At 52.4% G+C, this 13,548-nt stretch overlaps 1 protein-coding gene across 1 annotated transcript; it reads left to right on the top strand.

The window, feature by feature from the left end:
• Positions 1-3,939: 3,939 nt before the first annotated feature.
• LOC308238208 (ferritin light chain-like) lies at positions 3,940-4,371 on the top strand (the record flags this gene model as incomplete). The annotated part of the gene is made up of 1 exon (XM_080649882.1): positions 3,940-4,371. One exon carries the CDS (start codon positions 3,940-3,942, stop codon positions 4,369-4,371), a length of 432 nt encoding a protein of 143 aa, XP_080506008.1.
• Positions 4,372-13,548: the final 9,177 nt, after the last annotated feature.

Genomic DNA, 13,548 nt, shown 5'->3' with positions numbered 1-13,548 from the left:
TACTGCTCCAGAATGACACTTTCCTGTCCTGACCAAAGCTGTGCCTGACAGAAGCAGGAGGGAGAGCATGCATGTTGTCCCAGCCAGGCCTCCATGATTCTGGGGTTTGGCAACAAACCACGTTTCTTGCCAGTTTGCCTCCAGGTGCCAGAGGAAGCCACAGACACTAAGAGAAAGGAGGGCGCTGGCCTGCCTCTCTCACTTCCCTTCCGCAGCAACACAGGGGCCTTCCTGGCACTGCAGGCACTTTGCCTAGTCCGGCGGTCAAAGCGTCTGTGTGCTAGGTAGGATCAGGGTTGGGGGTGGGGTTTGGGTTAGGTTTTGAGGGGATACGAAAGAGGGCGAGGCCTAGGGTGTTTAGAGGTTGGATAGGGTAGGAGTTAGGGTTGGAAAAGGGTGGGCTTTATAAAATACATTTTTATTTGTTTCAGAGAGGAAGGGAGAGGGAGAGACAGAAATATCAATGATGAGAGAGACTCATGGATTGGCTGCCTCCTGCACACCCCACACTGGGGATCGAGCCTGCAACCTGGGCATGTGCCCTGACCGGGAATTGGATCAACCACTGAGCCATGCTGGCCAGGCAGGTGGGCTATTTTTCATGCCTTGAGCACCTGCTGGAGCGAGAAAAAAGATGGGCATCACTCCTGTGAGTGCTGGGGCAGGCGGAAACGGCACATCCACTTCCCTAAGTCCAGTGGCCCTGTGATTACTTATCCGAGGATCACAGATACGCAGACCAATCTGCACCTCTCAGCAGAAGTTCAAGCTAATTCAGAGCCAAGATCACTTAGGCACAAAACCAGTTACACCCTTTTCATAGTCTAATTGCATCAGTTCTCCCAATAACATGTTGACTTTCCAATTGAGTCAAGTCAGAGAAGTCTGTTTCTGGTTTGGGTTCCTCCCCTTGTGTAATTCTTTTGGGGGTGGTTTTGGAGTTGGCTCCGGGGCATCCTCTCCCTCTGCTCACAACAGCACGCGTCTTCCTGCAGGGAGTCCAGTCAATACCATCGGATTAGGCCACACACACCTCATGGGGATTATTACCTCACCAGAAGTCTGGTGCACAAAATTTGTGCCCCGGGGGGCGGGGGAAATCCCTCAGCCCGGTCTGCGCCCTCTCGCAGTCTGGGAGCCCTTGGGGGATGTCTGCCTGCAGGGAGCGGGCCTAAGCTGGCAGTCGGACATCCCTCTCGCAGTCCAGGACCCCTCACTCCTTACTGCCTGCCTGCTCACTGCTCCTTACCACTTGGCTCGCTGCTCCTTAGCGCTGCCACAGAGGCTGGAGAGGCTTCCACCACCGCCGCTGCGCTCACCAGCTGTGAGCCCAGCTTCTGGCTGAGCAGCACTCCCACTGTGGGAGCGTGGGAGCGCACTGACCACTAGGGGACAGCTCTTGCATTGAGCATCTGCCCCCTGGTGGTTCGTGCGCGTCATAGCCGTAATAGTTGCTTAGGCTCTTATTATATAGACTAGAGGCCTGATGCATGAAATTCCTGCAAGAGTAGGCCTTCCTTCCCCCAGCTGCTGGCTCTGGCTTCCCTCTGGCACCTAGGACCCAGGCTTCCCTCATAGCCCAGCTTCGTCCGGAAGGTCGTCTGGAAGGACGTTTGGTCTAATTAGCATATTATGCTTTTATTATTATAGATAGATGGCTTTACGGGCCCTGGACTGAGGCTGGCAGCAGAGACTCCCTTTAGCATGTTTATCTGCAGCAGCACCGAAGGGGACCCATAGTCACCTGATCCCATCAGCTTATAGTGTATCAGGGTCCCCAAACCACCTCAGGCTTGATGATTCACTCAGACTCACAGGACTGGGAAACAGCTACAGTTTGTTGCCATGAAAGGATACAGATCCAATCTGCAAAGGCCTCAGGCACACAAACCCTGTAGAAGAGTCCAGAGGCTCAGAGGTAACTTGAAAACAGGCCTGTCTTGGGAATGTGTGGGTTTGAGCAACCCAGGCCGGCTGAGTCATTTCCTGCCCATGTACCCTCTGCCCTCTAGGAGGGCCCAGTGGGAAACATTTGGGGCCATTTTCCTAAGTATTGGTGCCCCCGGACACCTTGCACATTTTCACTTATGCTGAGAATTAGAACCCGGAAATAGCAGAGGTGTGGGCGGGGGCAGCAGCTGCAAAGGCATTTAGGCCTAGGAGGGTCCCAATGAGCCATCTGTTCTTAAGAGTATGGACCAGAGCCCTGGCCCGTTTGGCTCAGTGGATAGAGCGTCAGCCTGCAGACTGAAGGGTCCCAGGTTCGATTCAAGGGCATGTACCTTGGTTGCGGGCACATCCCCAGTCGGGGGTGTGCAGGAGGCAGCTGATCGATGTTTCCCTCTTATCAATGTTCCTAACTCTCTATCCCTCTCCCTTCCTCTCTGTAAAAAATCAATAAAATATATTTTTAAAAAAAGAGTATGGACCAGCATGTCACCTAGTTACTGGTGGTCTTCACACTACACAGTCACCACCCAGGGGTCCCGTGTTGCACAGGGTACCAGTTTTCCTGAGTGCCCTACAGAATGGGGATCACTCCCGGTTGAGACACACAACCAACACAGAGTCAGAGACTTTCCCTGACCCCTTATGCTGATAAGGGGGCCCCAATCTTATACTCTTCCCCCAGAGTGACTCAGGTCATCTATAATAATAAAAGCATAATATGCTAATTAGACCAGACGTTCTTCTGGATGACCTTCCGGACGAAGCCAGGGCTGTGAGGGAAGCCTGGGTCCCAGGTGCCAGAGGAAAGCCGGTGCCGGCAGTCAGGGAAAGGAAGGCCTACGCTTGCACGAATTTCATGCATCGGGCCTCTAGTAAATACATAACAGGCTCAGGAGGGACCAGCGAGTGGAACACAGCTCAGCGTAACAGAGAAGCTCATCCAGGAAGTGGGGAACCACAAGCCAAGGTTCATACTCTGAGACCAAGAGCAAGAGAAGAAAGACCTCAGGCCTGGCTGGTGTGGTCAGTGGTTGAGCATCAACCTATGAACCACGAAACACGCCCAGGTGTGGGCTCGATCCGCAGTAGAGGGCATGTAGGAGGCCGCCTATCAATGATTCTTTCTCATCATTAATGTCTCTGTCGCTCTCTCCCTCCCCCTTCCTCTGGGAAATCAATAAAAATATATTTTTAAAAAAAGATCTCAGAAGTTGGCAGTCTCAGCCTGGATCATGCCAAGTGCTCAGCAGTTATTCTGTGGTCACTCCATGAAAATGCGATGGACTCACTCCCAATTAATAGCTCAGGCCCTAACTGGTTTGGCTCAGTGGATAGAGCGTTGGCCTGCGGACTGAAGGGTCCCAGGTTCGATTCTGGTCAAGGGCATATACCTCGGTTGCGGGCACATCTCCAGTGGGGTTGTGCAGGAGGCAGCTGATCGATGTTTCTAACTCTCTATCCCTCTCCCTTCCTCTCTGTTAAAAAAATCAATAAAATATATTTTTAAAAAATACTCAGCCATCGCGGCTGATGACATTCCACACAACAGGAATATTTGAAAGAAGCTTATTAATCCCACAGCGGACTCAGTGGAGAGCAGGTGGGCACAAGCGGCTCCTGCCAAGTGTGCGTCAGGCCTTCAGACCAGCCTGGGGTGGAATTAGGGCAAGTTCTCAAGTGAGGGCTGGGGCCCCAGGTTTGAAGTTCCACAGGCGCCAGGGGAGTGCCCTGTGGGGCAGAAGGCAAGTAGGACTTGACCATTGTTAGCGGTCAAACATCAAAACCAAAATCTGGCAGTGCCCTCGGCGGTCCCCGGTCTGTCTCCTGCTTCAAGTGTTTGGACGGAACAGACCCAGGGACACCCCTTCTTCCAGCCTCCAGCCTCTGACCACCCCCAGCGTCTCATCCAGTCACCACCTTCAGAACCACCTTCTAGACCAGCCAACACACCGGGTTTTTATCCACCTTAACTCCTATTGCCCAGCAGCCATGAGCTCCCAGATTTGTCAGAATTACTCCACCGAGGTGGAGGCTGCGGTCAGCCGCCTGGCCAACCTGCCTCTGCGTCCCCACACCTACCTCTCTCTGGGCTTCTATTTCCACCGCGACGATGTGGCTCTCGAGGGCGCCGGTCACTTCTTCCGAGAGACGGCGGAGAAGAAGCGGGAGGGCACTGAGCGTCTCTTAAATTTGCAAAACCAGCCAGGTGGCCACATTCTCTTCCAGGACGTGCGGAGGCCTTCCCAGGAGGAGTGGGCCAAACTCAGGACGCCATGGAAGCCGTGGAGGGGAACCTGGACCAGGCCCTTGTGGAGCTGCAGGCCCTGGTTCTGCCCGCGCAACCCTCAGCTCTGTGACTTCCTGGAGAAGGACTTCCTGGGTGAGCAGGTGAAACTCCTCAAGAAGATGGGCAACACCTGACTCCCCTCCGCAGGCGGCCGGCCCCCAGGCTGGGCTGGGCGTCCCGGAAAGGCTCACCCCCAAGCACGACCAGGAGCCTGTGGAGCCCAGAGGCCTTTGAGGGGCCCCTCTGCATCCCCCTGGGGTCTGCCTTTTGCCTGAGCCTCTCCCTGAAAACCCCCAGCCATTCTTTTAACCACCCTGGAGCCCTCTCCCATGCATTGGACCGAATGGAAACAATACAGCTTTTTGCAGCAAAAACAAACAAAAAAACACACACAACGCCCCCCCCCCCCCCCGCCCGCCCGCCCGCCCACAAATCTGACTTTATTTCAGTTCACCCCTGATTGGGACACTGTGAATTTTTTTTTTAATATATTTTATTGGTTTTTTACAGAGAGGAAGGGAGAGGGAGAGAGCTAGAAACATCGATGAGAGAGAAACATCGATCAGCTGCCTCCTGCACACCCCCCACTGGAGATGTGACCACAAACAAGGTACATGCCCTTGACCGGAATCGAACCCGGGACCCTTGAGTCCACAGGCCGACGCTCTATCCACTGAGCCAAACCGGTTTCAGCAGCAGCTTTATTCTTAATTGCAAAAACTTGGAAGCTACCCAGATGCCTGTCAGTAGGGGAATGGATAAATAAACTGTGGCACCTCCAGACAATGCAGTAGTATTTATTTATTTTTATACAAGACTACACATTTATTTTCAGAAAAGACTGAGTACCCTGATTACTGTAAATCTTGATGCTGGGACCAGAAACATACCTTTCAGCAGATAGCAAACCCAGGTCTTTAAAAACTGAGACACCTTCCTTCATGTTTCCACAAAATGGAGCTCACTCTAGGGCTGGGCTAGCGACTGCTTTGTTACAGCTGCCTTCCATTAAGAGATCATAGAATCTTTAAACAAAAAAAACAAAAATCTTTTGGTGTCCTAGCCAGTTTGGCTCAGTGGATAGAACATTGGCAAGCACACTGAAGGGTCCCAGGTTCGATTCTGGTCAGGGGCACATGCCCGGGTTGTGGGCTCGATCCTCAATAGGGGGCGTGCAGGAGGCAGCCGATCGATAATTCTCTCTCATCATGGATGTTTCTATCTCTCTCCCTCTCCCTTCCTGTCTGAAATCAACAAAAATATATTTAAAATAATAAAAAATAAATAAAAGTGATGTGTCCCAGGTGTTATAACCAAGGGACTTTCCTTTCAAAAAAGAAAAAAAAAAAACTTTTGGTGGAGGGAATACAAAGATTGTTGTATTCTTTTGGCTTTTTAGTAATTTCCAAATGCCCACGGATGTGTTATCTGGAGAGGAACAGCTGAAAGCTGTGTAGTGAAATGAGAGGTGGTTCCCCCTGGAGAGTTCAGCAGGATAGTGTTAAAACTTCCCTCAGTAACACTTCCAGGGTATTTATCACTGCCAGGTCCTGTTATCTTCTGACCAACCTTTTTTAAAAAATATATTTTTATTGACTTCAGAGAGGAAGGGAGAGTTAGAGAGAGATAGAAACACCAATGATGAGAGAGAATCATTGATCAGCTGCCTCCTGCATGCTCCATGCTGGGGATGGAGCCCGCAACCTGGGCATGTGCCCTGGACCGGAATTGAACCCGGGACCCTTCAGTCCGCAGGCTGACGCTCTATCCACTGAGCCAAACCAGCTAGGGCTTCAGACCAACTTTTAGATAAACCCGCGACTCCTCCAACCTTCACTAGGCGTGTCCTGGAGAGAACCGCGAGTGGGTATCGAAGTGAAAAGAATCTACGGTAGAAAGACATCGCTGCCCTCTCGCCAGAAACATGAATTGCGATAGAGCTGTGACCACCGCTACCCAGACCTGCAATCGTATTTAGCACTAAAAAGAAATGGGCGCCCTAACCGATTTGGCTCAGTGGATAGAGCGTCGGCCTGTGGACTGAAGGGTCCCAGGTTCGATTCCGGTCAAGGGCATGTACCTTGGTTGCGGGTACATCCCCAGTAGGGAGTGTGCAGGAGGCAGTTGAATCAGTGTTTCTAACTCTCTATCCCTCTCCTTTCCTCTCTGTAAAAAATTAATAAAATATATTTAAAAAAAGAAAAAGAAAAAGAAATGGTCTATCAGGCCAGGGACAGACATGGAGGAAACTTAAATGCATGAAGCAAAACTATGAAGAAAGTAAAAAGATCAGTGGTTGCCGGGTTAGCGGTGAGGAAGGGACCAGTAGGTAAAGCACAGAGGGTTTTCAGGGCAGGTAAAATATGGGGTCACTATAGTATGATGCTATACCGTAAGGGTGGACTTGTCATTATACATTTGTCCAAACCTATATAATGGACACCACCAAAAGTGAGCCCTGCCCTGGCCAGTTTGGGTCAGTGATAGAAAGTCAGCCTATGGACTGAAGGGTCCTGGGTTCGATTCTGGTCAAGGGCACATGCCCGGGTTGTGGGCTCGATCCCCAAAAGGGGGCGTGAGGAGGCAGCCAATCAATGATTCTCTCTCATCATGGATGTTTTTATCTCCCTCTCCCTCTCCCTTCCTCTCTGAAATCAATAAAAAATATATTTTTTAAAAAAAGTGAGCCCTAATGTTAACTCTGTGCTTTAGTGATAATGATGTGTCACTGTAGATTCATCAGTTGTAACAAATGTCTCACTCTGTAGGTACAGTCGGGGAGGCTATAGGAATCTCTACTTGTTGCTCAACTTTGCTGTGAACCTAACACTACTCTAAAAAAATAAATTATATTAAAAAAAAACACACAACAACTTTGACCTAAGTGTTTTACCTTGGGGCCTTCCTAAAGGGCCTGATGATGGGAATCACTGCAAAACAAACCAAAATTCAGCGATTCTGCTAAAGGTGATCCCTGCTCCCAGCTTAGGTGTGGGCCTCTAGGCTCAGTGATGTAGCCTGTGGCCGAGTTTCCTTCCGTCCTGTGGCCGACCACATACACTTTGGAAGGGGCACGACACTCATTACCTGACTGCCCACAGGTAGCACATTCCTGGGGAGATGCAGCAGCCACTTTTGCACAGAGCATGGAGAGGGGATGGGCGATGGTGAGGTACAAGGCTCTGTGCCTCAGTGAGATGCTCACATAGCATCTGGTCCACACTACACCTTGTTGACCAGGGTCCACCCGGTGTCTCAGATGATAATAGCACCCACATTAGGCAGATGCTACCCCTCGGCCTTCTGGGTTTTCTCACCTGGGTAGCCTGCTTTGGGGAATAATATGGGCCTTGGACACCGCATCCCACTGGGGGGCCCCATCTGACAGCAGGAGCCCTGTATCACAGCTGTCCTGTCACCCAGGCTTATTTGGGCTCTTCACGACCTGCCACAGCCAACCGCTAGATGGCACCATTGTTCCATTTCCACCTGGTGGGCAAAGTGTTGGGAGGCAGTCCTATTGGCTGTTCTAAATCCACTCCGGGAGTCCATCCCCCAGAAGGCAGCACATGTATCCAGAATGTCCACTGTAAGGTCTCTTGACCTGTGCTTGCACCTCTCCTCTCAAAATGCATATCAGACCATTAATAAAAAACCACGGGAGGCAACCACGATGTCCTTCAGTAGGTGAATGGATAGTAAACCGGTACATCAAGACAATGGGACAGTATTCAGTGCTAAAAAGAAATAAGCTATCGGAGAGCCAAGATGGTGGCGTAGGTAAATGCCTCCCACAACCACATCAAAATTACAACGAAAATACAGAACCCTCATTCAGAACTGCCTGAAAGTTGGCTGAATGGAAGTCCTACAACTAGAGAAGTAAAAAAGAAAGCACATTGAGACTGATAGGAAGGGCGGAGGCGCCGAATGGGCTGGGCTGGCACCTGTATGTGGCGTTTTTTAATATGTTTTTATTGATTTCAGAGAGGAAGGGAGAGGAATAGAGAGACAGAAACATCAATGATGAGAGAGAATCACTGATTGGCCGCCTCCTGCATGCCCCCCACTGGGGATCAAGCCCACAACCCAGGCATGTGCCCCTGGTCGGAATCGAACCTGGGACCCTTCAGCCCGCAGGCCGACACTCCATCCACTGAGCCAAACCGGCTAGGGCTGTGGCGGTTTTTTTTTTTTTTTTTAAATCAGGAGGGAGATCATCCCTGTCCCTGCGGAGCCCGTGAGGAGCAAGGGGTCTCAGGCCCACACCAGCTCCCCAGGCCAGGGCTCCAGAGCTGGGAAGAGAAATCCCTGTAACTTCGGGCCGTAAAAACCAGCAGGGATGTGACTAAGGGACACGGGGGGCTGTTGGAATCCCAGTGTTCCTCTTAAAGGGCCCGAGCATAAACTTACACCGTCCCGCTTCTTCCGCGCTCCAGCACTGGGTGGCCCTGGGGGACCCAGACAAACATAAGGGGAGGAACGGGATTGTCTGCCATCTGGGGGACCCAGACACATACGGGAGGAACTGGATTTTCTGGGCTCTTCAGAGCTGGGCCTAGCCCAGAAGAGCAGAGCCTACCTCTCTACTCCTATAAGTAATCAAATGAAGGAAAACATCCCTTAACCGAGCACCGGCTCTGGGCACCTAGGGGCCACCCTTCAGGACTGGGCTCGGCCCATAGGGACGAGGTTCGCCTCTGAGGGTCTTGGCTCTGCCCTTTGGGTCTGGGCTCAACTCTTCCGAGCTAGCGAGGGCTCTTCGGGGCCAGGGTCACCCGTTGGGGACTAGCTTTACCTCTTCAGGCCCCAACTGCATTCCTTGGAGCTACGCTAGGCACTTAGGGGCTAGGGCGCTAGGCTCTGACCTTCTGGGCTGGGCTCAGCGGTTCAGGGTTAGACTCAGCTCTGTGGAGCTAAGCTTGGCTAGGCTCAGCTCTTTGGGGCTCGGCATGGCTCTTAGGAACTGGGGTCATCCCTTGGGGACTAGCTTCAGCTCTGAGGGCTAGGCTCAGCTCTTTGAGGTTAGCTTGGTTCTGTGGGGTTAGCTCGGCTTTTTGGGGCTATACTTAGCTCTTCAAGGTTAGGCTCAGGAACCCGGGGAGGGGGCGACTTTCTCCCAGATGGGGGTGCTGCAGGGGTCATTGTTTCTGTGCTGGGACCTCTCCTGTCCCAGGACTGATTAGCAGCCATATCTGAGTCTCAACCAGCCTGGGGCACACTGTTTGCTCCACCCTGGGGATTCCCTGAATCCTGCCCCATCCAATTTGCAGCCCCACCCAAGCTGTTTGCAGCAGCTTTTCCATATGAATGGCCTCTCCTGGCTCAGGCTTCAGACTTTGCTAAAATCTCTCAAACAAGCTGCAGCTGGTGACAGCATGCCCCAAACCCATCAATAAAAGGCCCACAACCGGCACTAGCACCAGCCTTGCTTCACAGCTGGGCCTCACCTGGGCAACTCCAAGCCCAATACAAATAGCAAAGAGCAGCCCCACGCACACCACCTACTGGGGATTGAGTCCACAACCTGGGCACGTGCCCTGACCGGGAATTGAATCAGTGACCTGTTGGTGCATGGGTCGACATTCAACCACTGGACCACATTGGCCAGGCACTAACCAACTTCTTGACTAAACCTCAGCCCTGCAACTGGACCTCACTAGAAGATGGACTGTCCCTGTTGATGATCCCAGGTGCAATCATCCCTGATTCATGCCCCACTGTACCCCATCAGATGGCACCTCCACCTAGACTTCCCCTTCCTCTCCCACTTACCCTCCTCTTCCTCCTCGTGGGCCCCAACCTCACCTGTCTTTCAAGTCTCGCACTCTGCTTCCCAGACCTCTGCTCTCCTAACCCCACCCACGTACTACTGTCCTCGAAGGAGGCATTGCCAAGCATCTGGGTGAGCGTCACCAAAGTGGACCGATTACTGGACACATCAAAGGCACCCACTCACTTACCCGTTCATATTACAGCCTCTCTGCTAGACCTCAAGGAAACTTTTGTGGCAGCACAACTCTTTCCATCCACTGGCCACATCTCCAACTCGTCTTCCCAGTGGGTATAAACTCTTAATTGATTCAAGCTCAAAACAGACAAACACACAAACAGATAAGACTAACAGAGGAAAGACCAAGTGGTCAGGTCATGAAATTGAAAGACTCTGGTACCAGAAATCAACATGTCCTCAAAAAAGAACGAAAATCCACTTCTAGCCCTAACCAGTTTGGCTCAGTGGATAGAGCATTGGCCTGTGGACTCAAGGGTCCCAGGTTCGATTCTGGTTAAGGGCATGTACCTTGGTTGCGGGCACATACCCAGTAGGGAGTGTGCAGGAGGCAGCTGATCGATGTTTCTAAATCTCTATCCCTCTCCCTTTCTCTCTGTAAAAAATTAATAAAATATATTAAAAAAAAAAGAACTATTAAAAAAAAATCCACTTATGCCAAAACCGGTTTGGCTCAGTGGATAGAGCATTGGCTTGCGGACTGAAGGGTTCCGGGTTCGATTCCGGTCAGGGGCATGTACCTTGGTTGCGGGCATATCCCCAGTGGGGGGTGTGCAGGAGGCGGCTGATCGATGTTTCTCTCTCATCGATGTTTCCAGCTCTCTATCCCTCTCCCTTCCTCTCTGTAAAATATCAATAAAATATATTAAAAAAAAAATCCACTTCTAACTGTGTAACGATGAACAAGAGCCCAGAGCACAGGACCAGAGTGGGACTGCCCGGGGGAGGGGAGGTCCAGGCTTGCCAGTCAGGAGTGGCACACGAGGCCTCCAAGAGGCCCACTCCCTGGAGGGAATGAATGGGGACCCAGAGGCAAGCTTCAATCCATACCAAGTCAGGGCCCCAGAACTGTGGGGGGAACGCAGCAGACACTCGGGGAGATGATGTTATTCAGGCTATGGCAACAGGAAGAACACTCATTAATGAGGAACATCTGCAGGAAAGGAAGGGCTTGGGTTTCTCCAGAGGCAGGTAAACAAGGAGCATAAGGAAGAGGGAGGGCAAAGTGGTCCTTTAGGCCCAGCCATTTCTCAGAGCACAGAAGAATGGGGGCATCTTCCAACCATCGCTGCTTTTCCTGTGCCCCAATAGATGCGTGGGGCTCAGGGAAATCTCAGTTCGTCAGTTTCTGGGTGCTTGGCGGATTGTGTGTTTCCACTGTGTGTGTCTGGAGGCATGCTGTGCACGTGCAGAACTCATCTCTTTGTTTCTACCCGCGTGCGTGCGTGTGTGTCTCAGAGTGAGGGCCTGTCTCAGCATGTAGTGGGTCTGGTGGGCTGTGTGGCTGTTGCAGGCTGGCTGGCTGTTTCTGTGTTTCCGTTGGTTGTGGGCTGTGTCCGTTTCTTGGTGTGGGCTGTCTCTATGTATCTCTGTGTCAGGTGATGTGTGTGTTTATAAGGTATGTGTCTCATGGTTCTGTGGATCTGGTGGTGTGTATATGTGTTGCACGGAGTTTCTGTTTGTCTTGTGGCACGTGTGTAGGTGTCTCCGCATGTCCACCGGGTGTCTCTGGTGGAGGGTGTATGTGATTACAAAGTTAGTGCCTCTCGGTGCTTCTGTGAGTCTGGGCTGTGTGTGTGTGCACTGCAGCAAGCATCTCTCCTGGTGTTCCTGTATCTGCAAAACATAGAGTGTATTGTGCAGTCTTCTCTTCTGTTCTGCGCATCATCTGGACTGTGTGTGTGTCTTGCGGGGTGATGATGCCTCCTTGTGTACCTGTGGGCAGGTTGTACGTGTGTGCTTGTTGCAGTTCATGTCTCTCCCAGTGCTTGATTCATTGGGGGGGTGTGTGCAGAGTACAGAGTTGCACGATGTGGTAGATTGTGTGTTTGTGTTGGAGAGGGAGTGTTTCTTTGAGGCTGGTTGTATGTGTGGGTGTATGTTGCAGTGAGTGTGTCAGTCTCAGTGTTTTTGTGGGTCTGGTGGTGTGTTTTGTGTTGCGTGTGTCTGAGCATTTCTGTGAGTCTGGCATTGTGTGTGTGTGTGTGTGTGTGTGTGTGTGTGTGTGTAACTCCGTCTGTGTGTGTGTCTGCGTTCCTGTTTGGAACCCGGCTGGGCTCAGGCCTTCTCCAGTCCCACATTCCTCCCGCTCCTTTGTGCTCTGTGCTACAAAAAATATTTGCGTTTTCCACGACTCATAATTTTTCCTCCTCAATCGCTACCAGATGTGGGCCCTGTGGTCCTGGTCCCCATGGCAACGGAGGTTCCAGCAGCCGCGGTTCCTTTTGTGGCGCCTGCCCTGGGAGCTGGCACTGCTGCAGGCCCGAGGGGGTGGGGAGGGAGTGCATGTCGGACAGGGGGGTTTTGAAGGGTCCCAGCAGCTCCTTCCCCAGATGGTCACCTGGGTCATCCTGTGTGGGGGGAGCTTCTCAGCCTAGGTCCTGCCTGGCCCCCAGGCCACAGCATCTGACCTGCAGGGAGGCAAGTGGCAAGGGTTGGAAGCCGAAAGTTCAGGAAGCACCCCTCCTCTTCTGGGAGGCACCCACACAGAGGGGTGCCTGAAGGTTGGGGTCTGGAACACCTGGAAGTCTCCCCGGACAGTGGGAGGAGAGGCCCCAGGAAACGCCTGGCTGATGTGACCACTACCGGTCCAGGCCGGGGGGAGAGGGAGAGATGGAGCTAACTAGGGGTGAGGGGGTTACAGCAAGAGTGTGGCTTGAGCCACTGCACTGTCCACCTCCACCCCCTCAGTCACTGCCCTGTCCTCGGGTTCAGCTGGTCATCTGTTCCCCCTGGCAGACTTTGAACCTGTGTTCTCAATCCCAGCAGCCAGCATGGCCTGGTGCCCAAATGAATCAGAGGCCAGCCAGCCGCAGGGCCAGAGCTGGGAGGATACCCAGCTGGCCCGAGGGAAGCAGCATGTCCTGGAGATATGGAGCCCGCGTGCTGCCTAATCAGGCCAGATACAGGGACTGTGCTGATGCCAGCCCTGCCAGACGTCCCCCCCTCGCGCCCCCCCTTCCCTGCCCCCGTGGCATGAGGCTATTTCCACTCAGGTGACTGGGTCTCTGTATGGGTCACTGAAGTCGACCTCAATGTGGTATCCAGCCAGAGGCCGGAGAGTTGCCAGGTGAGATCCCTGAGGTGCCAGCATTGGTCAGACTCCTGTGGTGCTGCGGGGGTGGGAGGTGGTTGGAGAATCCTGGCAGAATCTCCTGATCCAAGTTGCTGGGAAAGAGGTCCAATAGCCAGAGGCAGGGAGACAGAAGCCCTAGAGATGGAGGACAGTGGGCACCACAGAGAAATAAGGCTCTGTAGCTGTGGAAGGGCCCTTGGGAGGCCAGTGAAGACACTGGGAGAC

The sequence above is a fragment of the Plecotus auritus genome (assembly GCF_963455305.1).
Source record: "Plecotus auritus genome assembly, chromosome: 13".
NCBI classification, from domain to species: Eukaryota; Metazoa; Chordata; class Mammalia; order Chiroptera; family Vespertilionidae; genus Plecotus; species Plecotus auritus.
Note: the sequence above shows the minus strand (reverse complement) of the source record. Positions and strands in the feature narration are given on the sequence as shown.